The following is a 27,989-nucleotide window of genomic DNA, read 5'->3' on the forward strand; positions in this document are numbered from 1 at the left end:
CATCCCTCTTAAACCACGTATGATTTTAAAATAATACTGTCGACTCATGTTTCTCTATAGAACATGAACTCGAATGGCATTTCTCTCATACCACAGTATTCACTCAAACCACAAATGTGAGCACTTCAACTTAATGTCCATTTATTACTCACCAGTATTTTCCGGAAATACAGGTTCAATGCCAACGCCATGATCTGAAGGTGCAGCCACCTGAACAGGGTCTCGGAGGTAGATGCCGCGGTTATTTCCAACAGTAACAGTGAAACCTAATTTATTAGCAAATGATGTATTCTGAACGAGGTAGTCATAGGCTTTATCAACCTAATTAAAAGAACACAATAAAGTATCAATGGTTGGGTCAAGAAAACATTGCTATAAATTACTAGTTTAATTTCAGTTGTGAAAAAGTACGGGTGAAAAGCTAGTTTCTACATTTGCCTCTAAACATGGTAACCCCAAGCAAGAGGGCAATTCTACCTTTTCAAACAAAACACCAGCCCAACCACTCACCCCTAGCTCCACACTGCTAGCCCCAAGTGACCAAAGTCAGGAACTCCTCCATACACCATGAGATTCACAGGTTTTCTCCCTCGACATCTTCGCTTTGAATTTCTGCCCTCCACACGTCTTAGGTCTATTGTAGTTCTCTCTTACTGAAACAAATTTATTTTAACTACAAAATCAGATTTCATATCCTCTTTGCTTACCAGTTCAGAAACTATTATGGTCATATAATGTAAAATTAGATAAACTTAATCACCATTTTAACAGGAAATATTACCCAGTAATAGCCAAGACTGAATCTTGTTGATTAATCCATTTTTCATTAAAAACAACACTACCTGAATAATACCATGTCCTTGGGCAAATACTTCTATATTGTCAGCCTTTACTGCAGTGTTTTCTAGAGCTCTTCTGACTGAATGAACCGTGTAGTTAACGTTATTAGCTTTCAGACCTGAAATTAAAAAGCAAAAGCAAGAAAGGAGTATTAGAGTTTGCTCCTTGAAACATTTTTCCCTGCACCAGCAGAGATAACATGTACATTCTCTGGTTTTAACATCCTGTGTTTCAACCCTCATTTCTTAATGTTTTTGGAAAAACTGAACTACAACAGCCTGACTCAAACTGCTGGCTTAGCACATGGATTTCAGCAAACAAAAATCACTGTGTGCGCATTACATAAGGGCGCTAGTGAGCGCTCTGCAAAGGTGATGGAGACGTGTGAAGCAGATACCTGAAGGCATTCAAATGACATTTTCTTTGAAAACACTGCTAGTCAAAGGGGGACCTGGCTGGCTTGGATGGTAGGACACGTAACTCTTGATCTTGGGGGTGTAAGTTTGAGCCCCACGTTGGGTGTGGAGATTACTTAGAATCTTGAAAACACAGCTGGTCAAGTGATATGGTTGCCGCCGATACTCATCAACCTGGCTCTGCTACAGACACCAAGGGAACCTGAACCAGCAAGAAAGATGCCAAGGCCCGACCATAGCTCAATTAATTCAGCATCTCCGAGACTGAATCCCAGGACTGATACTGATTAAAAGCTTCCTGGGCGATGCCGGGAGTAGCCAGCACGGGAATGACGATTCTGTGGGAAAGATGTGGAAGCCACCAATTTGTCAACTGTGTTGAACACTGTTGCCAGAGAGAAAAGAGGAGGAATACCGCATTCCTGTCCATTCCAGTGTTCATCAAATGCATGATATTGTAAGAAATGAACAAAACAAACATGAAACTATGGTGCTTTACGGTCAATCAAGAAAGTGGCCAATTTTGTCAGTGAGAATCCGAAAGAAGGTGATGCTCTATCAGGGAAGGAACAGGAGTCTAATCTTACCAGAATGCACAGGGGTTTGCAAGGCCAAAAAATGGCACAAAAGAATTCTAGGCAGACAAGACTAAGCTGTACAAGGATGGGAGCAAGGAGCAACCCTGAGATCTGGTGAGGTTTAGGAAAACCAGAAATGAAGGCAGAGAGTCCTGGGACCTCAACAAGAGGAATGTTCCTAAGGTGAAATCTCTGCAACAACCTGGTGACCGTAACTGAGTTCTGGTCAATGCCGATGCCACCTATCAACACCGTGAGCCTCCGGCACAACACCCCAGAAACTCCCACCTCCCTTCCCACCTTAGTCATCCCCACAGCATGTTCACTGCCTTTTTTAACATGTGATATAAACTAATTTTAAATACTATTCACAATCTGTCTCCCATAGCTATGATAAATTCCACATGGGCAGGTACTTTCGAGCCAAAATAATGCTTGAGAGTCATTAACAGCAGATAAACGTTATTTGTTAAATGAATGAATACACATTCGAATCCTTATTATCACACAATTATTCTCCATCTTAAACTTTACTTTGAGCTAGGACATGACCAATTCCACACATTTTCTTACCAGGAGAATTTCAGAAAACACAAATATCTGTCTGCAATAAGGTAAGAGAAATTTATTCAATTATTTTTTATGGCTACTGCCTGACTTCACATTATGCTATAAACTGAAAATTCACCATCTGTTTCCCGGAATTTAGGAACAGTAGTAAGTCAGACTGCGTAGAGCACTAAGCAATGTCCTTACCTGAAAGTATCAGGGCGATGCCTCCACATGCATTGGGAGAAGACATGGATGTCCCGTTCATTAGCTGAGTTCCTCTCAATGTCCAGTTGGGAACAGAAGCGATGGCTCCGCCTGGTGCACTGATACTTACTCCAAGGGCCCCATCAGCACTGAACGAAAAGCCATTAAAGTTTGCTTACGAAGGTGAGAACCGGATAAGCACGGGCATTCAAAAAAAGGCCACTGGTCACACAGATTGGAGTCCAATACCGTGGGTAATTTGCAGTATTGCAATCAGTTAGAAAAATGCCCAGCACAGCTATTTCCCCATTATGTGGCAATTATCTTCTTAAAAGAGAAGAGAATCTTGTAAGTGTGTTTATACACGTGCAAAAGGTATCAGGTGTATTTTTGGAGGGAAATAAATGTCATTGCTTAGATTCCTTGATGAATCCACTTTGTCTTGTCTGCAATAAGTAGAAGCTTTGCCTTTGTCTAAAGTTTTAGCATCGTCTAATAGATATATGTGGGACACAGAGGGCATTTTTTTTTTTTTTTAAAGATTTAATTTATTTGGGAGAAAGAGCACGCGCTTGCGTGTGTGCGTTGCTCAACAGGGGGAGTGGCAGAGGAACAAGGAGACACCCTGCTAAATGCAGAGCCCAACTCGGGGCTCCATCCCAGGACCGTGAGATCATGACCTGAGCCCAAGGCTTAATCGACTGAGCCACCCAGACGCCCCCAGAGGGCATTTAAGTTTCCAATAGCTGCATTTTAAAAAAAGCGAATGAGAAACTGGTAAAACTTATTTTAATAATGTATTTAACACAAAATAGCCAAAATATAATTTCAATACGTAATTAGTAGAAAAAATTAGTTAATTTATATTCTTTTTTGTACTAGTCTTAAATACATGATGTACATTTCATACTTTGAGCACATCTCAATTCAGACTAACCTCACGTGACTCACGGCTGTCATACTGGATGGCTCAAGTCCACAAGTCCCCCTCGTTGAGGGCTCTTGACTCCATAGGGCTAATGAGATAATGTCCACACAGCACATCACCATTTTAGTCACCGAACACAAGCTCTGCCCTCTGCCCCAAGTAAAGGAATAAGATGACGATACACTAACTTCGTCCTCCCTGAAGCGTGGCCGGAAGTTCCCCACAAAAGCTGTTGGCCTCTCCCTTCTACCACTCTTCTCCAACTGACTGGACTATTCTTACTGGCTAAGAATACTAGTGCAATTCGGCTTCAGATTTTCACAGAGAGCTGAAAGCAATGTAAATCAGATCCTTCTCCTGCAATGGGTTGGTGGCACACCGTTTAGTGACTATCTTAAAATAAACACTGTTAAAAATATGTTGACCTATAAAGATTTTCATACAGTATTACTGTGTGACAAAAGGTTGCAAAGGTGCCTGAACAGTGTGATCTCCCATTTACGCATAGGAGAATGCCTAAAAGAATGTGCACCAAAATGTCACTCAAACACATCACAGACAATGAGATTTAGGGTAATTTTTAAAAAAGATTTTATTTATTTATTTGAGAGAAACGGAAAGATCACAAGTAGGCAGAGAGGCAGGCAGACAGAGAGGGGGAAGCAGGCTCCCCGCTGAGCAGAGATCCCGATGCGGGGCTCGATCCCAGGACCCTAAGATCGTGACCTGAGCCAAAGGCGGAGACTTAACCCACTAAGCCACCCAGGTGCCCCTAGGGTAATTTTTACTTTCTTCTTTGCACCATCTATATTGTCTACCAACGTTCACCATAAGCACGTGGTATCTTGTAACTGGAAGAGTCGTAAATTCTACATGACTACATTTCATTCCTCTTTATTCATTTTACACTACTTTACCAGTGATTAATCAAAAGCATTTAGTAAGTGCCCTAAAAAGGGTTCCATGATATATAATTTTTATTAAAAAATAAAATTTGGGGATGCTTGGCTGGCTCAGTCAATAGAGCTGTGACTCAATCTCAGTCTGTGAGTTCAAGTCCCATGCCGGGCGTGGAGCCTACTTTAAAAAAGTCGTAATATGTAATTTAAAAATTTCCTTACATATACCTTTCATATTCCTTATTTAAAAACTTACATAAGCATTATGTAAGTTTCCTTTAAAAAGCTAATGATGTTTTTCTTTTAACAGTATATAATAAAAACTCAAAACATGCTTATGTAGACAGTATTTGGCAATCTGTCTTTTTAAGAACTATGCCATACTTGTAAACACCAGGAAGTCAAGTAAATTCTGTATGTCTGACAGTCTTTCCTGACAAAGAGGATTTTTCAAATAGTACACAGAATATGCTCCGTTCAGTGATCACTAGTCAATGTTTTATACCCTAATAATTAAACCTAATAATTACACCATGTATTTGCAATAAAACTCCATGTTTATGGCACAGTAAACATGAACAAATTCTCTCAATTCCTAGAATTGGTTTGTGAATCAGTATCTCCTTAATCCAAGCTTCCCCCATAATTCATGAACTCATTTTTCTTGAAATAAATTCTTTAAATGTTTAACATTTAAACATTAAACCAATGGTGGTTTAAACATTCTCTGACACTTTGTGCTTATACTGACCGTAGATAAAATGTTTCAAAATCAATCTTAGAAGAGAATCAACAAATTTAATAATTAATACTTTTATTAACTGAATCTATAACTTGTAAACATTGCCAGCTTTGACTGAATCCTGGCCACTCTTATTCAGATGTGGAGTTTTGAGCAATTAGTTGGGCTGATGTAGGCAGTATATGGTGCTGATACAGGTAAGGCTTGATGAACCACATGGAGATCTATAGCCTGAATGGTTTCAATAACAGTTACAGTAAACTACTGAAATAAGTTTATTTTTTTAAGAAACTACCTAGGAAAGAGTAGAGGCTATCTATAACTCAGAGGATTAAATTTGGCATTACCACATTTGACCTGATTCCAACCAATTTCTCTAATCCTCTCCCTTTTTTTTTTTTTTTACAATTTTGTTTGTTTATGTGACAGAGAGAGCGAGCAAGCATAAGCGGGAGGAGTGGCAGGCAGAGGGAGAGAGGGAGAAGCAGACTCTCTGCTGAGTAGGGAGCCCGATACAGGGCTCAATCCCAGGGTCCGGAGATCATGACCTAAGCCAAAGACACACACACAACCAACTGGGCCACCCAGGTGTCCCAATTTTTCTACCCTTATACTCAGAACAGTTATGTCATACATCTAACAATAAAATATCTAAATTATTCCTTTAATGACATTTCCCTGAAATTAGATTGTTCAAAATGAAAATGTTGAAAAGTAAAAACCGAAAAGTAAAGTTACCAAAACTTTGTCCCTCCCCACCACGAGTCGCAAAAGACCCACGTACTACTCTCAACCTACCTGGGGCCCCTTGAAGACCATGTGTACTGATTTGCCGGTAATTTCTCTCTCAGAGAATACTCAGCAACCATCATATCAGGAGAAACATACGCACCAACACCTGTGGGATGAATTTCATCATGAACAAAAGAATTAAAATTAGATCCTATTTCTAAATCCACTGTTCACTCAGCTGTGTGATCGTGGGCAAATCACTCAATCATCCTGTACTAAAGTCCTTGTTCATAAATGGAAAGAAAGAAAATTTAGTAAGCAAGGGAAGTTTACTATGTACCAGACATTAAACTAGGTATTTTGGTTTTGAATATAAAAATATCTACCAGGATTATCATGTAGATTAAATATAAACACATACCTAAAACTGTGTGTGTAAAAGAAAAAGAAACGTGTTTTAAACTATAAAATATAACTTTAGGAAAATAAGGGAATTGGTTTGCCTTCATTCTTAAATACCACTGTATCCAAAATCTACCCATAAAGTAGGCAGTATCCCTCTTGCCCGAAATAGCTGTAAAAACAAGCAAAGAGCAAGGACATTTAACGTGCCACAGTCTTTCCGATAAATATGTAAAGGCAGACCAGCCAAAAAGGCTCTAAATTCACAGACTTATAGGGATCAAACTCAGTTTCTTCATTCTAGAAGTCTGGAAACAGGGCCCAGAAAGAGCTGAAAAAATGTACTAAGTGCACAGTGACTGGCAGAGAGAAGACTTAGAATCCAGGTCCGCCGGCTCCTAATTCCTTACAACACACATACATGCAGAATAGAAGACTGGAGAAAATACATGAACTACGAGGATTTAGGTGAACGGTGCTGCCACATTAAACTGTAATCATTTTGTATAAGGTAGTTTCAATTTTTCAGTGAGTCTGGAGATAAGAAAATGCTAAAATACTGACTACTGTGGCAGAGGGGTAGATTTTGATCTTCAGGTACCTTTCAGTCCTATTTTCTGTTTCATTTTAATTTGTGTATTTAAAGTATCTAGAGAACTGAAATACAAAGGACAGATTACTGGTAGGCACTGTTATCTCAACACACGATTTAACGGAATCACTTCAGCACGAGGTTTTAAATTATACAAAGCAAGCTACACCTTGCTTGAGACTCAGAAGCTATAAATAAAAGTATTCCCTATAAGCTAAGATCACTGCTATTTATATTTTTTAAGGGACCAGTTTTCTAAACTTGGATACCCAAATGTTATTACATATCTGTAACAGCTACAATATCTGTATGCCTTTAATAATTACTATAATATGTATACATTCAAGCAGTTACTGATGAACACACCAGAAAAATTATTTGGGACCAAACAGTGTTTCCTGTCATGCATCCAATTACAAATGGTAAGGGTTTTAGCCTTCCCTTGCTCTCAAACCTCAAAATAAAGGCAAAAATGCTAGTAGGCCTCATCCGTTACTATGTATTTGTTCTCTCAGTTCATTACCATCCTCATTCATGCCTCGTATTAAAAAAACAGGGCTGCGTGTTATGTTTTGTGGGTGTTTTCGCACAAGTTCGCAGCCACAGCTAATTTTATCGTTTTCATATCACGTACACAGCTCATGCTGATTTCCCTTCACTCTTGTTGCCGGGCAACCTTCCCCACTGAGTACCGTGAAACAGACAACACAGCATCTCACCCTCCAGACTAAACAGGGGAAGAGAAGCCACGTTCACAGAGTAACTGTGTTTCAACTGCTTTTCTTCTCATCAGTAAAGCTCTCTTTCTTGACATCTGACTCTCTTTGTATGTCCCTAGAGAAATTAAAGGAGGAAACTATATTATAAATGAATAGTCATATACTATAAATAAAAAGTGAGGCAAGTATCTGTGTTTACGTTGTTCACGTAGTCTGGAAAACTCCTTCCTTGTTCATTTCTAACGACCTAAGTCCTCACGGGCACGCTTCTTTCAGAAGGCCTCGCCTGGATCCTTGAATCAGAAGTAACTGCACTTCTGCAAACGCAGACTGGCCCTGGCCCTGCCTTACACCTCTTCCCTCAGTCCACTTCAGGCCAGCGGCTCTCCACCAGGCTTCGCCTGAGGGCACACACTCAAGGTTCACAAGGGCTTGCATACAGTAGAGATACAATGAACGTCAGATTTGTCGAGCTTCTTGTTTGCTTATTTTCAAACAAGTCTATTTCTAGAGCAGGACACTAACCTATGACACTGGATGTCGTTCCACCCGGGCAGCCGACTGTGGAAAGGCAGGGACCGTTATTCCCGGCACTTGAGACGTAAATGATGTTATGCTTCCACACGGCTTCACTGATGACTTCACAAATTCTCCTGAAAGACAGAGAGAGAAGTTCTTTGAACACACAAAACAGTGCCATTTTTCAAAACACGATTACACTGTGAAGAGATTTTCAAATATGGCTTTCACAAAGACCAAATGAAACTATAGGTTCTACGTAGAAGAACTGAAACAGTGGCTACAAGTAAGAGGTGTGCATTAGAAGCCGGGACATTCACCTTATACCCAGCCCAGTGTGTATAATAAATTACTGTTTGAACGTGCAGCTGAGTACACTTTGGCACATCCACCACTGGTGGAACATGACACAGCCAAGCCAAGAGATATACCTCAGCTGGGTTTTAGTGTCAGGAAGGAGTCATGAGACCAAGGTCAATGTGGGAAGAATGCTAGATTCCACATGGAATGTATGTAGGCAAAAGAAACCACAAAGGACCCGAAGCAAATCCTGAAATAATAGCAGGGACTGATTATAAGTGGGGAACAGACAGTTTGACTTGCACCCTCCCCTTAATACCATGTATTTAGAAATGACTCTGCAGAGGAATTCCTACATATATTTATGATTAGTGGCAAAGGTGAAGGGGAACTAAGGCAACAGGAAGAACTCTAGAGTAGGCTTAAAATACAGACTCTGGTTAGAAGTTGACAGCAAACAAGAAATGTACTGGTATTAAATAAAGGAGATGAAGTTAGACCATCGAGAAAATGCAGTCAATAGAAAAAAGGCACATGGTCAAGAACACCCCAATCCTGAGTGTGAAGGGAAAAATATTACAGAAAGATGACCTTAAAAGGATGAACGTCAAAGGAAGAGAGAAAGAAACACACTTAGGTAAAAAAGGTACTGAAGCAAGAAAGAAGGCAAGATTACATTCACAAAAGAAATGAGTGAGGACGACAGGGTCATTGCCACAAGGGCAAGAAAGCGATGTGTCACAAGAAACCTAGTACCAGTCATCTGAGAAAACGGAGTTATTTGAAAACAGCAACTCTAGGGCCTGGCTTGGGAATATTTTCATTTTGGCAGGGCTTTTTTAAAGAGCTTCAGAAACTGGGTGACAGGTAGATATGGATGGCCGGGTGGGAATGCGGGAGAGGTGGGAGTCACTACTAAGTAAATATACTAAATGAAGTAATTTCAGTTATTATTATGAAGAAAAAAAAGGTGAAGTAACATGATTTCAAGGCTGAGCCACTGAATTTAGCAGCAGGAGGACACCATGACACAGACAGGCAGGAAGTCGTGTGATATACATCAAAATGCACCAAGGAGCCCCGGAAACGGTGACAACGCCAACCAACCATGCTCGCTGGGAGAACGTGCGAAAGCGGTGTGAAAGGAAGCGTTCTGTCTGTCTGGGAGCAGTTTTTAAGGACAGGAAACGGCAAACCAGATAACCAGTGCATGAGTGACTTTTAACCTTGAGCACTTCACTTATTTTTTTTTTTAATTTTTAAAGACTTTATCCATTTATTTATTTGAGAGAGAGAGAGAGAGAGTGTGTGTGTGTGCATGTGCGCTTTTGAGTGCGGGTTGGGGGGTTAGGATGGGCAGGTTGGTAGAAGGGGAGGGAGAGAAAGAGGCAGAGAATCTCAAGCAAACTGTGCTGAGCGCAGAGCCCAATGTGGGGCTCCATCCCATGACCCTGAGATCGTGACCTGAGGTGAAACCAAGCGTTGGACACTTAACCAGCAGGGCCACCCAGATGCCCCCGCAAACACTTCATTTATTACACAAGAAGGGAAGGCACAGAAGGTGGGGTCAGAGTAGGTTGTAGGAAGGTCAGGAGCCCCCTAGGAAGGCTTTTATCTTCTCTGGGAAAGAAGAGGTGAGAACACCAGCTGAGGGAAGAAAAGAAGTCGCGGAAGGTCTTCGAGGAGAAAAGGTGACGTAAATGGCCATACAGGAGTGAAAGAGCAAATGCAGATGATGGAAAACAATGCTGAGTGCGTTATCTGAGATTCCTGCTCATGAACTTAAGAGTGCAGCGTGAGTGTGCGTCTGCAGCTAATAATAAGCTCAGGAGGCCGGGTGGGATCACCGCAGAGGTCGGGAGGCTGCCACAAGTCTAGTGCTCTGTCAGGTCGGTGCACCTGCCAGAGTTCAGGCCGCTTGTAAGCAAGGACCTGTAATGAGGGAAGGGCCAGCGAGTCTTTCTGGCTACGAGGGCATCACGACATCACAGACAGGATGGTGGAAGCAGGGGCTGGAGGTCCATGAGATACACACTGTCATCTAAGCATGGCACTGCTCGTTTTCAGTTGTGGTGTACAATCCAGTTATAAACACACTCAGTGCTCGCCATTGGCTAAGCACCCGGGAACACTCACCCGGAGTTTGGCCAGTGAGTTGCTTCTCCATAGCTGTAGTTGACAAGGTCACACTTATGATTTATGACTTCTATCATCTATCAAAAAGATGAAGAGTCTAGTTTAGGCAGCGGTTTACAGAAAGACTGGCCAGTAAAATAAAGGCATGGAATCCCAGTTTCTTAACCAACCATCTTCTATTTCAAATCCAAATGTGTATGTTACTTTCAACTTTTAAATTGGAAAACTTTAAAAAAAGCAGAGACACAGAGTATAATAAGTAGTCAATAAAAAACACAAATAGCATGTGCAGAATGGAACGGTTCTTACTAAATTCTAAAATCACTGAAGTTAAAGTAAAATCTAATTCATACATTAAAATGAAATGCAGACTGTAAGTTAAATTCTTCTTAGACTGATGAAACAAGCTGGCTAAAAGGTCGGTTTGGGGTTTTTTTAAAGTATTTCAAAATAGTGTGCCAGGAGGCTTAACAGAAGTGAGAAGTATAATATGATATTTCCATATTTTCTTAAAAATTACATCTTAATAATTTTTAATAAAAATAATTTAGAACTGCATTAAGAGTTTTTGCTTCCTAAAACAAAGCCCAGTATACCAAATACAGTCCAATATTTTCTTAGTAAAGTCAAGAACACTTCGTAAACCTAGAACTATCCACAGTTACCCATCATTTATATTCCAAATCAACACCTCCTGAACACTCACAGCGCGTATAAGGCCCGTGCCTGTTTCCATTGTGCTCAGTCGGGTATCACCAATCTTGATGGAAAGAATTTGAGCACCAGGAGCCACACCATTCCGTTCAGGTTCTTCTGGAAAATGCCCAGCAGCTATACTAGCTACATGGGTTCCATGAGCTCCTAGAGGCGAAAAGAGGGGAACACGACAGCATATTTTCAGAAAAAGTTTTAATCATTCAATTTACATATTATTAAGCTTGATAAAAATAATCTAATAAAAATATTCCCTCACTTTAACCCTACCTGTGTATTAGTAAGTCTCATCAATAATTCACACAAAACACGAAACTTTCTGAACTACATACACTATCCTGCTACCCTGGATTCTGTCCTGTTCATTGAAAGCACAATGCAAGTTACAGAGGCGACAGTATCTGCAACACACACAACTGACAAAGAGCTTATATCCAGAATATACGCTTCCCAATCCAAGAGCGAGAACCCAGAAGAAAAGTGGGTAAAACGCTTAAAAAGCATTTCACAGAAGGGGATAACCAAATAGCAAATCAACATATGAAAAGATGTTCAACTTCATTAGTCATCTGGGGAAGGCAAACCAGAGCCACGGTGGGACAGCTCAGCGTACTTTCAGAACAGCTGCACCTTTATGGCTGACAACGGCAGCTACGCAAGAGGGCATGCACGCACTCCTACACAACTGGTCGTAGAGACCAGCATTGTGGAAAGCTGAACACAGGTGTACCCTATGATCCAGCAATTCCACTCCTGGCCTTACACCCAACAAAGAGCGCACACGTACTCTAAAAGATACATGCAAAAACATTCACAGCAGCCATCGCTAGCAGAATTTGAAACTTAGAACAATCCCAAGATCCATCAATAGTAAACAGGCATATGGTGCATCTGTGGATTAATATGATACAACAATAAACAGGAACTACTTCTGAACATTATGGATGCACACAAAAATAAGGTTGATCTAAAGAATTCACAAACAGAAGGATTATCTATAACCCCATGTATATAAATGGAAACACATCACCTTGGGTTGAACTATGTGAAAATACCCCTATTTAATCATTTCTGACCTATAAAAACAGCATCATTATCAGGTGGTTCAAACTAATGCAGTCACAGAAATCAGGACCAGATTTAACTCTGGGAGGACCGAGGGTAGATGTGTTCAGGAAGAGGCAAGATGGGGCTTTGACAATGTTTTATTTCTTGGTTATACAAAAGTAACCATTTTGTGAGAATTCAATGTGTATACAATTTGTGATTTGCATACTTTCCTCGAGTATGTCATATTATCAATAAAGCAAAAGCAAAACAAAACAGCCAGGGTTTCTTTTTTTTAAGTGAAGAAGTTTTTTGAAAGACATGGGTAGACCGAAATTTCCCACTACTGTCAGATAAACAGTCAATACCTACTGGCACTGGGCCCTAATGTTTGGGTGACAACAGAGTCGTCGTAGCTCCAGAAGAAATGAGAGCGCATGAGCCTTCTGTCTGCTGCCACGCTCAGAGTCCCACGCTCTAGACAACTGCTGTCACGTAAGAATATGGACCCAGCGCTGCCAATTCTTCCTTTATTTTTTCCAATGAAAAATAGGGAAGCTGGATTTTAATGTCATCCCCATCCCCCAGACTACTTGCCACCGCCAGCTACCAGTCCGAGGGGCGAAACGTGGAGCTCTGGAGTGCTCGGAGTCGGCTGGTGGCGTGTAAAAGGGTGCAGCCACTATGTTTCTTAAAAGGTTAAATACATACCCACCACATCCAGCCAGTTCTCCTAGATACCAGTCCAAATTAAACAAAAACATACTTGCACTCGGAGACTTGGACCCAAATGTTGGAACAATGCAAATGTCCACTGACAGGTCAGTGGGTAAATAAACCCTGGTGCAGCCACACAGTGAAATACGACCCAGAAATAAGGGACAAGCAATTTATAACAATAGGGATGAATTTCATACCGTAACTATTCTACTTATACAAAATTCCAGAAAATGCAGAACCTGGACTGACAAAAAGCAGTTCAGGAGCTACCTGGGGCTGCAGGTGCAGACAGGGCTGGATGAGAAAGGAAGACAAGCAGACTTACAGGGGTGATGGGCATGTTCATTATCTTGACTGGGATAATGGTTTCCTGGGCGTACACACCTATCAAAACTTACCAAATCGTGTGTATATGCATGCAGTTTATTGTACACAACTATAAATCAGTAATACTGGCACAGGGAGTGATAAGAGTTAAAGCCATCCTTGCTTCCCCCCTAGAAGTAACCACTATCCGGAAGCTGGTGTGTATATTCCTTCCATCTATATTCTTTAGCATACAAACACACACATCCATGAATACTGTGTAGTATAATTTAGCATGTTTAACAATTTTACACAATGTTTTATCAATGTACGTTTCACTAAAATTTTGTGAGATTTATAAATATAGGTATATGTAGATTTATTCATTTTGTTTGCTATATAATATTCCACAATGAATACTACAGTTTTAAATTAGCCTGTTCTTTTGTTAATGGGTATTTGGATAGTTCCCAACTTTTTTGAAATGACACTGAATGCCACATGAGGAGCTTTTTACCTGACTTTGTATGTGGAGGTGAGCTGCTTAAGAGGCAGTATGTGGAAGTAAAATTCCTTCCAAAGGAATTTTCATAAAATGAATTATACTGATTTTTTAAAAAAATATTTTTATTTACTTGACAGAGATCACAAACAGGTAGAGCGGGGGCGGGGGGGGGGCGGGGGGAAGCAGGCTCCCTGCTAAGCAGAGAGCCCAATTCGGGGCTCGATCCCAGGACTCCAACATCATGACCTGAGCCAAAGGCAGAGGCTTAACCCACTAAGCCACCCAGGCGCCCCTATATTGATTTTTCTTTTTGGTGGCTGGACCATGCTTGTACTCTTGAAATGGATCCTACATGGTTTTGACTTTAAAGAAAACAATACCTTACTAAGGGGATCAAATCCTATTTATTATCCCATACCTAGTTCTTCAGATAGAATTGCTGAGTTAAATTCTCTATAAGGGTACTTTATGGCTATAGTAGCAACACCTTACCATGTCAGTAACTAGTAAATCTGAAACAGAATACCTCCACTGGTCACAATGGAGAGCAGGTTTCCATCATCATATATATTAACAGAGTAATTTAACATCTCAGCTGTGCCAAAGGAACCGAATTCTTGGGCCTCTTTGTAGTTTCTTAATACCGTAGATTTACTCAAATCCCCATCTTCATTTGAATCAATGCAGGCTCTGTAAATTGAGAACAGATAGTGAAATTTATCTATTTTCTTTGGCTTTCTAAAAGTAACATTGTATGGTTTATCAGGTACCTTCTTACTGCCTTGTTTATTTTGTCACCACAAACACAGTAACTGCCAGGTTTAGAGTCCGCTGTTTCAGAGTCACCAGTAAAGATTAGGAAAGAAGCTTAAAGGACCAGTCTTTAAATGAAGGCATGTATAAAGGACTTTAGGAACACCATCCACCACAAAACTCTGGGCAGAAAACCATCTAGCCACTTAAGAAATTAGACCAAAGCTTAGCTTCCAGCTTTAGACTAACTCAGGATGATTATGACACACAGCCTAGGCCTTACTCCTTTCTGCTTCTTTTAAAATTGGTTTCATGAATCCAACATTGTGTGCAGCCTCCTTGAAACTAGATGAACTATAGACGGTGTCCCACTCCCACAGTTTAACAGTCTCAGGCAAACATCATTTACAAAAGTACTTTCTACATAGTTTTATGGTCATTCTCCTGTTTGTTCTTTCCCCACATTATTCCTGCTATAATTTTTAAAATATATATTCCAAATAATACAAAGTATCTGATTAAAGCTAAATAAATCTAAAATAAAAATCATAAATGGAATGCACATTACTTAAAAGTCAACATTACGTTTTTAGCTATTGGGTCCTTGTGCAGAAAAACTGTTTTAACAAGTAGAAGTCAGTCACAGTTGCTACAGTGAGTTAATGGAAGCCCACTAGAATACAGAGAGCATTTCTTATAAATGCTATCTCATTAACAAACTATGACAGTTGGGACAGTGGGGAAAATGAGACAAACAGAAAACGTGTAGCGTATCAGATGGAATTAGGACCGAGATTAATAGGTTAAGATGTATTCCACCAGATCTCCCCATCTGCTAGACAAAGCAGCACTTTTGTTCCTGAAAGCATTAAACGGGCCGGTATCCATCCTGGCAATCATCTCTGAGGTCCTTGGTTTCTTTCATCCAGCCCATCAGATACTTGAAGTTCCTGGCAGTCCCTCCAACATCCTCTTGACGTTCTCCTCTACCCTAAACCCTGTCCCTACCCTCTCTGCTACGTGAGCTGATCCTTCAATGAAATCTTTCCTGATGCTTCTGAGATGGGCTCAGATGTTCTCACACTTGCTTCCACAGTCTAGAGTCCACGGAATAGCTTCTCTACAGTCTACCTGGTACAAAGAAGGTACAAATATTTGCCAAAGGATGAAACAATGAAGGAATCAACATCATTCTCACAGCAAATACACGGACATATTCCAAGATCAGTTTCCTGTAACCACCACCAGTATGAAATGACTCAACATTCAAGAGCTGTATCAAAACACCAATATAGAATTGAGTGACTTCCTTAGTAACTCCACAGAGGCCAAGTATGCATATGGTACAAGAGCATGACTTTCTGAAGGTGGCTGGCTTAGTTTAAGGACAAGTGTCAGAATACCAGAAAGGGAACACGGAAATGAGGTTCACAGGTAGGATCTGAGTACCTGTGTGAGGCGGGACAGAACAGGGAGGTTGGGTTATAAATTCCCAGAACTCTGTAATACATTTTTTTTGTCCAATTTTCTGTGGAAAAAATCCATAGCTTTCATCAAACTCAAAGGAAATCTGAGACAACAAGGTCAAAAAACAATGAAAAGAAACCAGTTAATGGCCTTTTCTTCATGTAATCCTCTATAAATATTGTCTTCTCAACCAGTGTTTGCTCCATATTGAGTGACAGTGAGTTTGACCCATATATGCCCTGACAAATACTTAAGGGTAGCGTTATGCTAGGTTACGGGCTAAGTGCAGTGATAAGGGTTTAATGGTGGATAGTCTTTGTAAGAACAAAAGTCAAGGCATTTAAGGTCATTTTACCTCCCCTCAGAAACGGCTGGCATTTCTGCAATGACAGTGCCTGGATTTGCCCTAAGTAATTTGGGATCTCTAAGATTCTCCTCAAAATATTCTGGCTCTGAGTTTATCTTTGTATATGGTGTAAGAGAATGGTCGAGTTGTAGTAAAAAGAAGGGCCATCTGTACCCCAATGTTCATAGCAGCACTGGCCACAGTCACCAAACTGTGGAAAGAATCAAGATGTCCTTCAACGGCCGAATGGATAAGGAAGATGTGGTCTGTATACACTATGGAGTATTACGCCTCCATCAGAAAGGATGAATCCCCAACTTTTGTAGCAACATGGACGGGACAGGAGATTATGCTGAATGAAGTAAGTCAAGCAGAGAGAGTCAAGTATCATATGGTTTCACTTATTTGTGGAGCATAAGGAATGACACAGAGGACATGGGGAGTTGGAGAGGAGAAGGGAGTTGGGGGGGGAATAGGAGGGGGAGACAAACCATGAGGGACTGTGGACTCTGAGAAACAAGCTGAGGGTTTTGGAGGGGAGGTGGGTGGGAAGTTGGGTGAGTCTGGTGGTGTGTGTTATGGGGGGCACGTATTGCATGGAGCACTGGGTGTGGTGCATAAACAATGAATTCTGGAACACTGAAAAAAAATTTTAAAAAATAAAAATTTTTTAAAAAAAGAAGAAAAAAATATTCTGGCTCTGAGACAGGGTGGGGGAATTAAAGCCCCATAAAATATACAGTATCATGCAAACAAAAGTTAAATTATTTCCAATAATACCTGACAGCATAATTCTGCTGCATTTTTCAGTGATTATAACATTTTCTAAATTGTTACCCCAGTAACTTCAGCTTTTATTTCCTTTGAATTTCATTTCCAATGCAAAAATTACAAAAGTTGTCTTAGAAGACTGCTGACAATCTGTTGCAGTGTATCCCTTGCTTCATCAACTGTCTTAAAGATCTTGGAAACACATACTGCCACCCTGGACATCCTGACCCAAATTCCTTTCCCTTAGGGCAAAGTTGGCAGTGTTTTCAACTCAGGTAGGAAACGTTCTAACTGAAACCACCTATTGCCCCACTACCCTATCCCTGCTAATATTAGAGTATCTCTTTAAGCCCTTGTGGTGTATTTGCCCAGTTATACTAATTTTTGCATCTAGTATTCTCCTCACATTTAACCTTAACCTTGCGTCCTCTCCAATGCTAAAAATCACCTAAGGCTTATCACTGGGAATGACTGTATCATCTTACACCATGTGGTGGATGTACCAAATTTGCTAAACCATGCATCTGAACACTTTTTACACTTGATCTTAGCCAAAAGGCCGAGAAGCGACTGAACACTTTTTAATATTATACTCTGATCCAAGCTTTCTGTGAAGTTTTTAAAGAAAAATAAAATAGTTCACAGACATGTGCACACCTGCATCTATACAAAAAAATACTCAAATACATGCAAAAAATGCATTAATATTTAATATCATATGGATCAGAATGTTGCTATATGCAAATTATCTTATTAACATTTTCAGTTCCGAATGGAACGGGGATTTCTCATTCAGCTGAAAATGTTATATACCCCTTATCAGAGATGAGTCAGCACCCACATCCACGGGAGTAAAGATCTCCTTTAGGAATGGTGCACTGCAATGTAAATGATCTGAGAAAAGTAATCAAGTCATTACAACTTGTTCTGTGTTTGCCACATCTTGGGAAACGATCCTCTGTGTATGAGCAGAGGCGCCAACTACAAAAAAAAACTGCTTGTTGATTTTGAGTTTCAGGGAGGAGTCTCTGATTTATTGTGGAAACCCTTTTAAAACATGTATGCCTAAAGACCTGTATTAAGGCCATACTCCCACTTCCACGCAAACAGTAATGCAAGAAGACATTTACTAGCCAAATATAGGAAACATGCCTGCTGTATACAATCCACTGAGAAAGAACATGACAGGTGTACATGACAGGTAACGAGGTCCACACCATCGCTATTAGTAGCAACAATGGTAGCAGCAGGGGGAAGAGCTGACATTTATCAGGTGCATTATGTGTCTAGAAACATCGGATCTAATTTTCCCAAAACCCTCAAGGAGGCACTACTATTACTCTAATTAACAGACGAGGAACAGGCTTGGAGGGATAGGCAATGTTCAAGGTCACACAGTTAGGATCCCATCCCAGAGACTGAGCTCTTCACAAATGTGTTCTACTGCCCTACTTCAGCTTAGCTACCTGGTCTCTATTTGAGAAACCGTCACTCAACTGTACTCCTTTGTCCTTAAAACATTAAGAGCAGATGTTGTGCAGAACTCTCTTTCCAAACTGTCCCGCCCCAATCAGGAACATTCCTATATCTACAAATAATCAACCTGCTAATGTTTGGTTAACAGTCACTGTCTGTTAATGCAACAAGTTTCTTTAAAATACGTATAAGGGTCAGGCTTACTCTCTAAGTTACCAAGAAGTTCAAAGGGTTTATCCAAAACTACCCAGAAGCCAATTTGGCTCTCAAATATTTCTGATTGGTGATATTAATGTCACTTAAGCAACTCTCTGGACAGTTCTGGGAGCTTAATGTTCTTCAGTGTAGATAAAAGCATTTTTTTAAGTGAAGGTCAATATAATACATGAAGCTTACCTCCAGGTTTCACCATCGTGCCACACCAAGCAGTCATACACAGGGCCAGGATCACTATATTTTTTCTCAAAAGAATTTAGCAATTCCACTTGACTTTGAAGTTCCTCCTTGATTAGTTTATTTGCCTAGTCAATTAGAAAATATATTAATATTAGTACATTTTGTGCTCTTGAAAAGTTCTGTTAACTTATAACCAAAGATAGTGTCACCAAAAGTAAAGCTATTTTACCCTAGAAAAATGTAATAAAGTTTTCTTTTTATATCTATGCAACTTGTAGTTCAATTTAATGGTGCAGATACCAATTAATGTATCAAACATTTTAAGAATACTACTACTTTTAGTCAATCTCTCATTTATTTATTTATTCTACCCACTTTGGGAAAGACACTGTGCTATGCATTGATTTTTTCATTTGGCCAAGATGTGTTACTCACGTATCTATAATCTATAACTAATTTCCAAAAATAACTCTAAAATTACTACAAAGTAGATTATCTATTGACTTTAAGATTTTTTATGAGAACTGTTTCCATTTAAATCTGTTTAAGAATCTAAGTAAGAGAAACCGTGAATTATCTTCTGCCCTTTAGAATATGCTAATAAGTTAAAATACATACTATATTTATGACCTTGTACAGATAAGCTGCTATTTAACTATTTTGATCCAAAACAATGAGAATTGTATACACTCCAACCTGTTTTTTCTTTCCCAACTACATGCTACATCAGACAGCTCTACATTCACCTGAATAGTCCTATTGAATTAAAACTTAATTTCCACATTCCAAAAGTCTTATTACACTTCATTTTTGTTATTCAACATTCATTCCTCCTTAAAGGAAAAAAGACAATAATATAGAGATTTTTGGTAAACAAAATGAAATAAAAGGGATAATTAAGTCCAGACCCCTCCTGCTATAAAACTGGCTGTATAAATAGCACCTGAAATACGACACTTAACGTGTGTAGTAAGAGGCTAAAAGACAAACAGTGATGGAACAGAAAATAATACAGCTCAAGAGGATGAACTACAGTTATAAAAGAGATGCTGTACACAGATTAAATAAATGCAAGTGAAATGTGTGTGTACATCTATTCAGGCCAGGAGTTCTCAACCCTAACTGTGCAGTAATTAAAGCTCCCGGGAGCTTTTAAAAATGCCAGCCTTCCTGCAAGGCTTTGATTTAATTCCTCTCTAGGGCATAAGCACTGGCAGTTTAAAGCTCTTCATGTGATTCTAATATGCAGCCAGGATTGAAAACCACCAATACCATTCCACTTTTGATTTTAAAAAGGTATATGCATGCATTAAAAGAAAGATTTAGAAGAATAAACATCAAGTTGTTGGTATCATCCCTGGGGTGGGGGGTAGCATTTTAGAGGCTCTCAATTGCTACTTTGTATGCCCGTGTGATCCAAAAATTTCTGCAACAAGCATGAACTATTTTCATAATTAACATTATCTTCATTTTATTAACTGATTAAAAAAAATGTAACAGCTAGGGCACTTGGGTGGCTCATTCGGTTAAGTGTCCGACTCTTGATTTTGGCTCGGGTCATGAACTCAGGATTGTGGGATCGTGCCCCATGTCAGGCTCAGCACTCCGTGGGGAGTCTGCCTGAGATCTTGTCCCTCTTCCTCTGCCCCTCCCCCTGCTTGTATTCCTTCATTCTCTCTGTCGCTCAAATAAATAAATTGTAAAAAAACAAATGCAGCATCTATTTAAGGATGTGGAACAATGGGAGCTCTCATAGTACTTCTCGCAGAAATATGTATGGGTACTACCACTTTGTGCCCCACTAAAAACATGCATGAGAATGCTCAAAATAGCATCTTCCATAAGGGCCAAGAACTGAAAACAAGGCAAATGCCGATCTGCAGAATGGACACATCGACCGTGGTGCAAATATCATACAGCAACAAGAGTGGACAAACGACAACACCCACACACGGATGAATCTCGCCAACACAGGACTGAGTGAAAGCAGCGTCCCATGAGAGAACACACTGTAGGATTCCACTCTACAAATTCCAAACAGGCAAAATCTTTCAACAGTGTTAAGTCACAATGGTGGTCACTTTTGGAGGAGGCACAGAGCAATGACTCAGGAAGGGGTATGGGAGGGAGTGTTTACTTTGTGCTAACTCATGACTACACACACTTAGCGTTTATGCACTTTTACATACATCTATGTTCACTGAGAAGTTTTGAAAACTATGTAAGTTGATTTCAGGATAAAAGAAAAATTAGTAAAATTAAATAATTTAAAACTTGTGGAAAAAAAACCAGTCTGTTAACTCTCTAAGAACTCTATGATAATACAGTTCTGTGGCAATGTTTAAATAAAAGCGACTAGCACCAACTTGAGAAGGGCAATTGTTGGCAACATCAAATTCTTCTTGTTTTCTACAGGCTTCTGCAAGGGCCACCCTATGAACAGGATCCCAGATTTTTTCCTTTCGTTCTTTCTGCAAAGACAGAAAAATTACCTTACAATGAGGACGACAAACATCCTGGTAAACCCGGACAGTCTTGTATATACAGACCTAGCTGTTACCAGTTGTGATGCCACACAAGTTTCACATAGGAGCTAAAGAATCATTTATAATCAAGTGGATAAAGCAGTGGATCAATAATTAACAACTAGTTAACTCAGTGCACCTGGGTTTTAAGGGGACACATGTATCAAGGCACATCCAAATGTATTTTGATACATATGCCCCAATTTTAACCCATCCAAGAATAAAAATAATAGTGTGTTGCATAACAAATTGAATTCCCAGTCACTTACAATAAAAGCAAATACTGTGCTGTGGGCCCTTATGCAACTGAGAACGGCCTTAAGCCACAGGCAAGCGGACGGCAGGGTTAAGACTAGCTGTCAGGAGGGACATGCAGGCTTCCTCAACTTCCTCCCTTTCTGGCTTATTTCTTCCCTATCCTCTTTCATTTGACAGAGTTCTGTTACTGAAATTGGTTTTACCTTCATCTCTATCTTTAACCCATAGTGCCACCAAGTGGAGGTCTGCTAGATACAAAAAAAAAAAATCCTTTCCAATAAAACAACTCCACTGAGCTAAGGAGGGGGCAGACATTAACATACTCTATTTACATGTTCATTTGCACTTTATCAGACAGTGGATGAAATTTAATATGGTGCATAAAAATACTATGCTATGTGTACATCAGCCTGAAATTTTAAAAATAAAATAGCATCTAATAAATTATATGCAGTTTTTGTCATTTTTTTTTGCAGAATGATTAGAATCTGACGAAAAAGTAAAGGTCCTATATGCAGTGTGCTGAGTAGCTCTTACGGTGCAGACCCCTGGAGAAGCAAGTAACAGTGTTATGATTAGAGGGAAGCACCCACAGGTCTTACCCTTTGGGCTCATTTTCAAGGATCACATTATCTTTTACAGTTGAAACTCTGAACCTGTGTCAGCTACTAGCGGGACAGCAATCCTCTAAATTGGTACCGGCAAATATGGGAGCCATGTGTTGTTGTTTAGATTTCAATTTTAAAATATTACAGAGGGGCGCCTGGGTGGCTCAGTGGGTTAGAGCCTCTGCCTTCAGCTCAGGTCATGATCCCAGGGTCCTGGGATTGAGCCCCGCATCGGGCCCTCTGCTCCGCAGGGAGCCTGCTTCCTCCCCTCTCTCTCTGCCTGTCTGCCTACTTGTGATTTCTCTGTCTGTCAAATAGACAAAATCTTTAAAAATAAATAAATAAATAAATAAAAATAAAATATTACAGAAAATTAAAATTTCACACAAGTCACATTTCAAGTTCTCAACAGTACTGGTCCCCGGTGACTACCATAACGGGCAGACAGAGAACATGTCCATCATCCCTGAGAGGTCCACTCAGCAGCGCTGCTTTAAAGCAGGCTTCTCCTTCCTCGATCTGCGACTTATTTCTCTAATAACAGCCATGTGTCTGCTATAGCTGCTTCAGGTCTGAGTAACCCTTTCCCTAGTACTGAATGACGACTAGCCAGGATCAAGAAACTTCATTAGGTCACCTGGGTGGCTCAGTGGGTTGAGCCTCTGCCTTCGGCTCCGGTCATGATCTCAGGGTCCTGGGATCCAGCCCCGCATCGGGCTCTCTGCTCAGTTCTATTAACTGCTCAGTGGGGAGCCTTCTTCCCCCTCTCTCTCTGCCTGCCTCTCTGCCTACTTGTGATCTCTCTCTGTGTCAAATAAATAAATAAAATCTTAAAAAAAAAAAAAAAAAAAGAAACCTCGTTAAACAGTATGAAAAATGGGACAAATCATCATAGAAGCTATAAAACTGGGAACAATTAAGTTAGCCAGGACTTTACATCAACTTTAAATAGTCTTTAGCCTTTTGGAGGTTAAAAAAAAAGGTCCTTCAAAAATCCAATGAAAGCTATATTCCAACTCCCAGAAAAACACACATATATAAAAACTTGAAGATAATTTCAATGTATTCACAGATTTTCTAAACTTATCCATGTACACAAGATTAAGAACTGTCACTTTAAATGGCCAACAATCTGCTGAACAGAGCCTTGAAGCAGTCATTGTCTGAAAGTCTCCCAGCCTCCACAATAATTAAGAGTTCATGGGATCTTATGAGAAATGTTTTTCTTTGGTCGGGAACACATCTGAGGAAGAAGTCATTGATTCTAGATTGTACATTACCTGTATCCTTTCCTTGAGTGCCTTTGGATAGAAGTCATAGCCATTTTTAATGCCAATATGATATTTGCCTGAGGGATTTGTCCAGCTCACAGGAATCTATAGAAAAAAAATAGTCAATTCACTAAATGCTTCCCAATTCCAATGATTTACTACTAGGGAAAAAGGCTATATCAATTCTATTCCGATGGCTCAACTTGGATGAGCAAGGTTCTGTATCAGAGCAATATTTCTAATATTCTAAGGTGCCACTTAGTATCTGTCTGGCTTTTCTTTTCATCCATAAATAAGGTGGTTCACCTAGGATACCTTTCATTTACACAATGCTTCATAGTTTATAAAGTGCTTTCAACATTTGCGACCTCACTAAACTACTACAATCTTTAGTTCTCAAGCATCCAAGGACACATCACCTTTCCCTTCTCAGACTTACTGCCAAACTAGGGGTGAGGGGAAGAGGTTTACAGACCCTCTGGACGACACTTAGATTTCCTGTTAAGAAATGCATTCCCTACAATCAACAGGGATAATGCCTAGATACTTAAAATAGCTCTTTAAGAAAAAAGTTCTATAAAATCATGTTAATTATATATAACATCTTATAATAGTCTTTCCAAATATCGAGAAGTATTTTAAAGCTTCTAATTAACAGAATGATGTAAAGAGCATGCCCAGTGACAAACGGAAAAAGCAAAAAAATAAAATCAAACTGCTTGTCCAAACTGCAGGAAGGGTGAAAAGAAAGCTAGAATCTAGCTCTATCACAGATACCAAAAAATTCAGTGTAAAGGTCATATACCGTGGGTAAAGCTGGCTGTGAATCCAAACTCTCCCATTAACCAAAGGGGACCCACTGGTTCCTACTTCATGTAAAAGGAAGAAAATGATTCCTACCTTATGATTTGCACATATACTGAGCATCAATCAACTTCAAATGTCCACCAAGAAAATGTGGAATATTCACACTTTTTGTAATCACAGGACCCACAACTAAAATCAGCTTTCAAACGTGTATAAAACAGGAGGTTGAACTCTCAACCACTCAGACTTAGATGACTTATCAATTCTCACTTGTGCAGTATTTTTAACTGGCTCACCTCCATGTCCCTCATCAAATTATTCCCCAGGTGAGAAACTTATGGATGAAATTTTCTCACAACTAAATAGAGATAAAAATGCCATTCACAGAATTTCAAAGATCTACTGATTTTTTAAAAGCCTGCCTATATCATTAATCATTTCTGGAATCAAATGGATGTCTGGAGTATGTGAAATTTTGCATATGTTGGCATATAAACTACTGCTTTTTATTCAAAACTTACCAACCTCTTTTAGAGAACAATCCCTGTTCTCTAACTCTAATGTCCCTGCTATAGCCTGTAACATAACAACAATACAGTGTTGCAACAACAAAAAGGTAAGTAGTCACTAGCTGGCACATTCAAAGACTACTTCACCACACGTGTCCCACTACACAGGTCAGGCAACCCTGGGCTAGTGGCAACTTCTTTGCACAAGGAGATTATGAAAGGTTGTGAAATGCTGAAGGAGTAAATGGAATAACTCATTAAAATAAGTGTAAGATAAGCAGGTGCTAACACATATTTAACCAAATTACTTACACTATATATAATACAATGAAAATAATCCATGAGACTTCGTGTATATTTAATTATAAATGAGATCAAAATCTCTAGGGTCCACATACCCAAATACTTCTCAAATCACTACTATGTACTTTCCTCACAGTAAAGGCAGACTGGTTGGTTACAAAAAATTAAACTAAGGAAAATCAAAAAATAAATGTTATAATGGTTATAACCGTTATAACGGTTCTGCTATCTAGCATACCAAATTTGAGTAAAGGTGATTTTACTCTATGAGGCAATTATGGAATATGTCATTTTGCCTATTTGAGTATTTCATACACACAATCATATTTTCAGTCTCTTTTAAGTATCAAAGCTTTATATTTTGACCATCTGGATATCTGGATATCTTTGACCATATTTGGATATCTTTAAAATGATTTTATTACATGGTAACTACTGTGAAAATTGATGAAAAGAAATCTTGGTTCAATACAGTCAGCACAGGCCAGCAGGGGGCGCTCTCATACCCTATCCTCCTCATCAGTTGCAGACCCAAGAGAAAGAGACGGGCCCTGAGAGTGGATACTCCATTACCACCTGAACAGGAGGCAGTTTACTCTATGGACTTTCTGTTTGTAACAGCCCTTCCAGCTCCCCCGCTTTCCTCTGTCCTCTGTATAAAACAGTGGTCCTCTCTTTTGTTCTGGGTGGGGACTTGCCTATGACTTTGCCACAGGCTACTTGTTTCAGACTGCAATTTTCTGCTATTCCTCAATAAACTCATGTTTGCTGGTAAAATAACTGGCAGTTTTAAGGTTAATACAATAATGGAATCAGTGGATTTTCATATGAGAAACAGAATTTTTTTATTACTAATTACATCTCTTTTCCCAGACTCTTTTAAAGAGGGGATGCCTAATGAATTGAGCATTTTCTTAATAAGCCAAATGCCATCATGAGTGTTAATGTTCTAGGCAGTAATTTGTTTTGTTTTGTTTTTCTTGACTTCAAACTATGTTTCAGCCTGTCAGTCTCATGGTAAAGCCAGCACACTCCTTTAGCTACCCCTGCATCTAAATATGGGACCAAATTTAGTCAAGTCGTTCTCTATGCCTGGACCTGATTTTTATGTAAGATTAAATACTGGTGATTTAAAAACCAACTTTAAGTTGAATGTGGTAGAATTTAAAAAGCACCATGCTCCGTTCCAAATGTCTACTAAAATTAAAGGAAAAGGAGAAAAAAAAAACAACAACAAGAAACAGAACACCCAAAGGGCACAGAGAACTGGAAATGATACTCAGAAGCTGTATCACCCCCATTTTAAAGGTTGCAAAGTAAAAGGCACCACTGAAAATTTATGGGAAATTGTGGTGGTGGGTGTTGGGGCAACTGGTCTTCAGATGGAAAAGAGGATCCAGATTCCTGTTTTGAACTAAGCCTAAAACCAATTCCAGTGAATTCTGGAACATGAAATGAAATATGGTAAAAGTATTCAGAATATGATAGAGGAGCATATCTTCATGCTCTCGGGGTCAGAAGGATGTCTTAAGACATAAAAAGTCCTCACCAAAAAGCAAAGACTAATATCCAAATATATTAAATTTAAGAACATCTACTTATCCAAGGACACCATTAGGGAAGTGAAAATAGATACACCAAATGGGAAAAGATACCAGAGACATCCCATCAGAGGACAGGTACTTAGAATGTGTAATGGAATCCTACAATTTAGTGAGAAAGAAAACAACTCAGGAAGGGAACAAAGAGGGCAAATGGACTTAACAGGCACTTTACAAAAGAGGAAATCCAAATGTCTAATCAACATAGGGAAAGCAGCTCAATCTTATTAGTGATTAAAAAAATAAATATTAAACCACAACATCGTATACCCAGATTCCCAGCATATTCGCAAAGATTAAAGAGCCTAAGAATATGAAGTGTTAGCTGTGCAACTATTAAAATTCTTTCACACTGCTAATGGAAATGCATTTTAAGTGCAAATACTTGGAAAATCTGTTAGGCATCACCTGGTCAAGTTGTATCTCTATGAGTCAGCAATTCCACTCCTAGGTACACATCCTGGAATTACCTATACACACATGCACAAAACATGTACACAAGAGTATCCTCTAAAGAGCGGTTAGTGCCTCCCAAACTGGAAACAGCTAACCGTTCATCAGCAGTAGAGTAGATGGAAGGCGGTACATACAAACCACGGCATCTTGCACAGCAGTGAAATGAAACAAATCACTACTACATGCAGTGTCATGGCTGCATGACAGTCTTCTTTTTAGTCTTCAAGACTAATAGTCTGCAAGACTAATAACAGTCTTCTTTTTAATGACCACTGTAAAATACCTGAACATCTGCACATCCTTGAAAAAAATGAGCTGAACACTTATTTGGGTGTGTTGTGTACAGATGGAGATGGGAGCTAATACCAAAAAGACTGGGGGAAAGAAAGTCTGTTTGAGGAACAATCAGACTCCTGCTGCCCGTCCCACATCCTGCCCAAACCTGACAAGCCAGGCAACTGGACATGGAATGGGAGAGATGTTGAAATGTCAGCTTTCTAGAGAGGTTCACATAGCAGAGGGGGTGAGGGGAGACATAAAGAAGATTCTGCAAGAGATCTGGGCACTAAGTGTGAGCCCCTGAATATAGCC

At 39.6% G+C, this 27,989-nt stretch overlaps 1 protein-coding gene across 6 annotated transcripts in view; it reads right to left on the minus strand.

The window, feature by feature from the left end:
- The window catches only part of TPP2 (tripeptidyl peptidase 2), a 69,637-nt gene that overhangs the window by 31,230 nt on the left and 10,418 nt on the right, over window positions 1-27,989 (minus strand). For all 6 annotated transcript variants that reach the window (XR_004385389.1, XR_004385390.1, XM_032881082.1 and 3 more), the window contains exons 3-13: window positions 23,732-23,827; window positions 21,427-21,531; window positions 19,061-19,185; window positions 14,378-14,541; window positions 11,266-11,420; window positions 10,560-10,636; window positions 8,130-8,257; window positions 5,958-6,057; window positions 2,591-2,739; window positions 843-958; window positions 153-321 (exon numbers count right to left, since the gene is read on the minus strand). Coding sequence is in view for 4 of the 6 variants with exons in the window: in XM_032881082.1 (XP_032736973.1) it covers window positions 153-321; window positions 843-958; window positions 2,591-2,739; window positions 5,958-6,057; window positions 8,130-8,257; window positions 10,560-10,636; window positions 11,266-11,420; window positions 14,378-14,541; window positions 19,061-19,185; window positions 21,427-21,531; window positions 23,732-23,827 (1,384 nt within the window). In the remaining 2 variants the exon portion in view is untranslated. The remainder of the gene's footprint in view (window positions 1-152; window positions 322-842; window positions 959-2,590; window positions 2,740-5,957; window positions 6,058-8,129; window positions 8,258-10,559; window positions 10,637-11,265; window positions 11,421-14,377; window positions 14,542-19,060; window positions 19,186-21,426; window positions 21,532-23,731; window positions 23,828-27,989) is intronic.

The sequence above is a fragment of the Lontra canadensis genome, unplaced genomic scaffold, assembly GCF_010015895.1.
Source record: "Lontra canadensis isolate GAN:19392208 unplaced genomic scaffold, GSC_riverotter_1.0 scaffold73, whole genome shotgun sequence".
Classification (NCBI taxonomy): Eukaryota; Metazoa; Chordata; class Mammalia; order Carnivora; family Mustelidae; genus Lontra; species Lontra canadensis.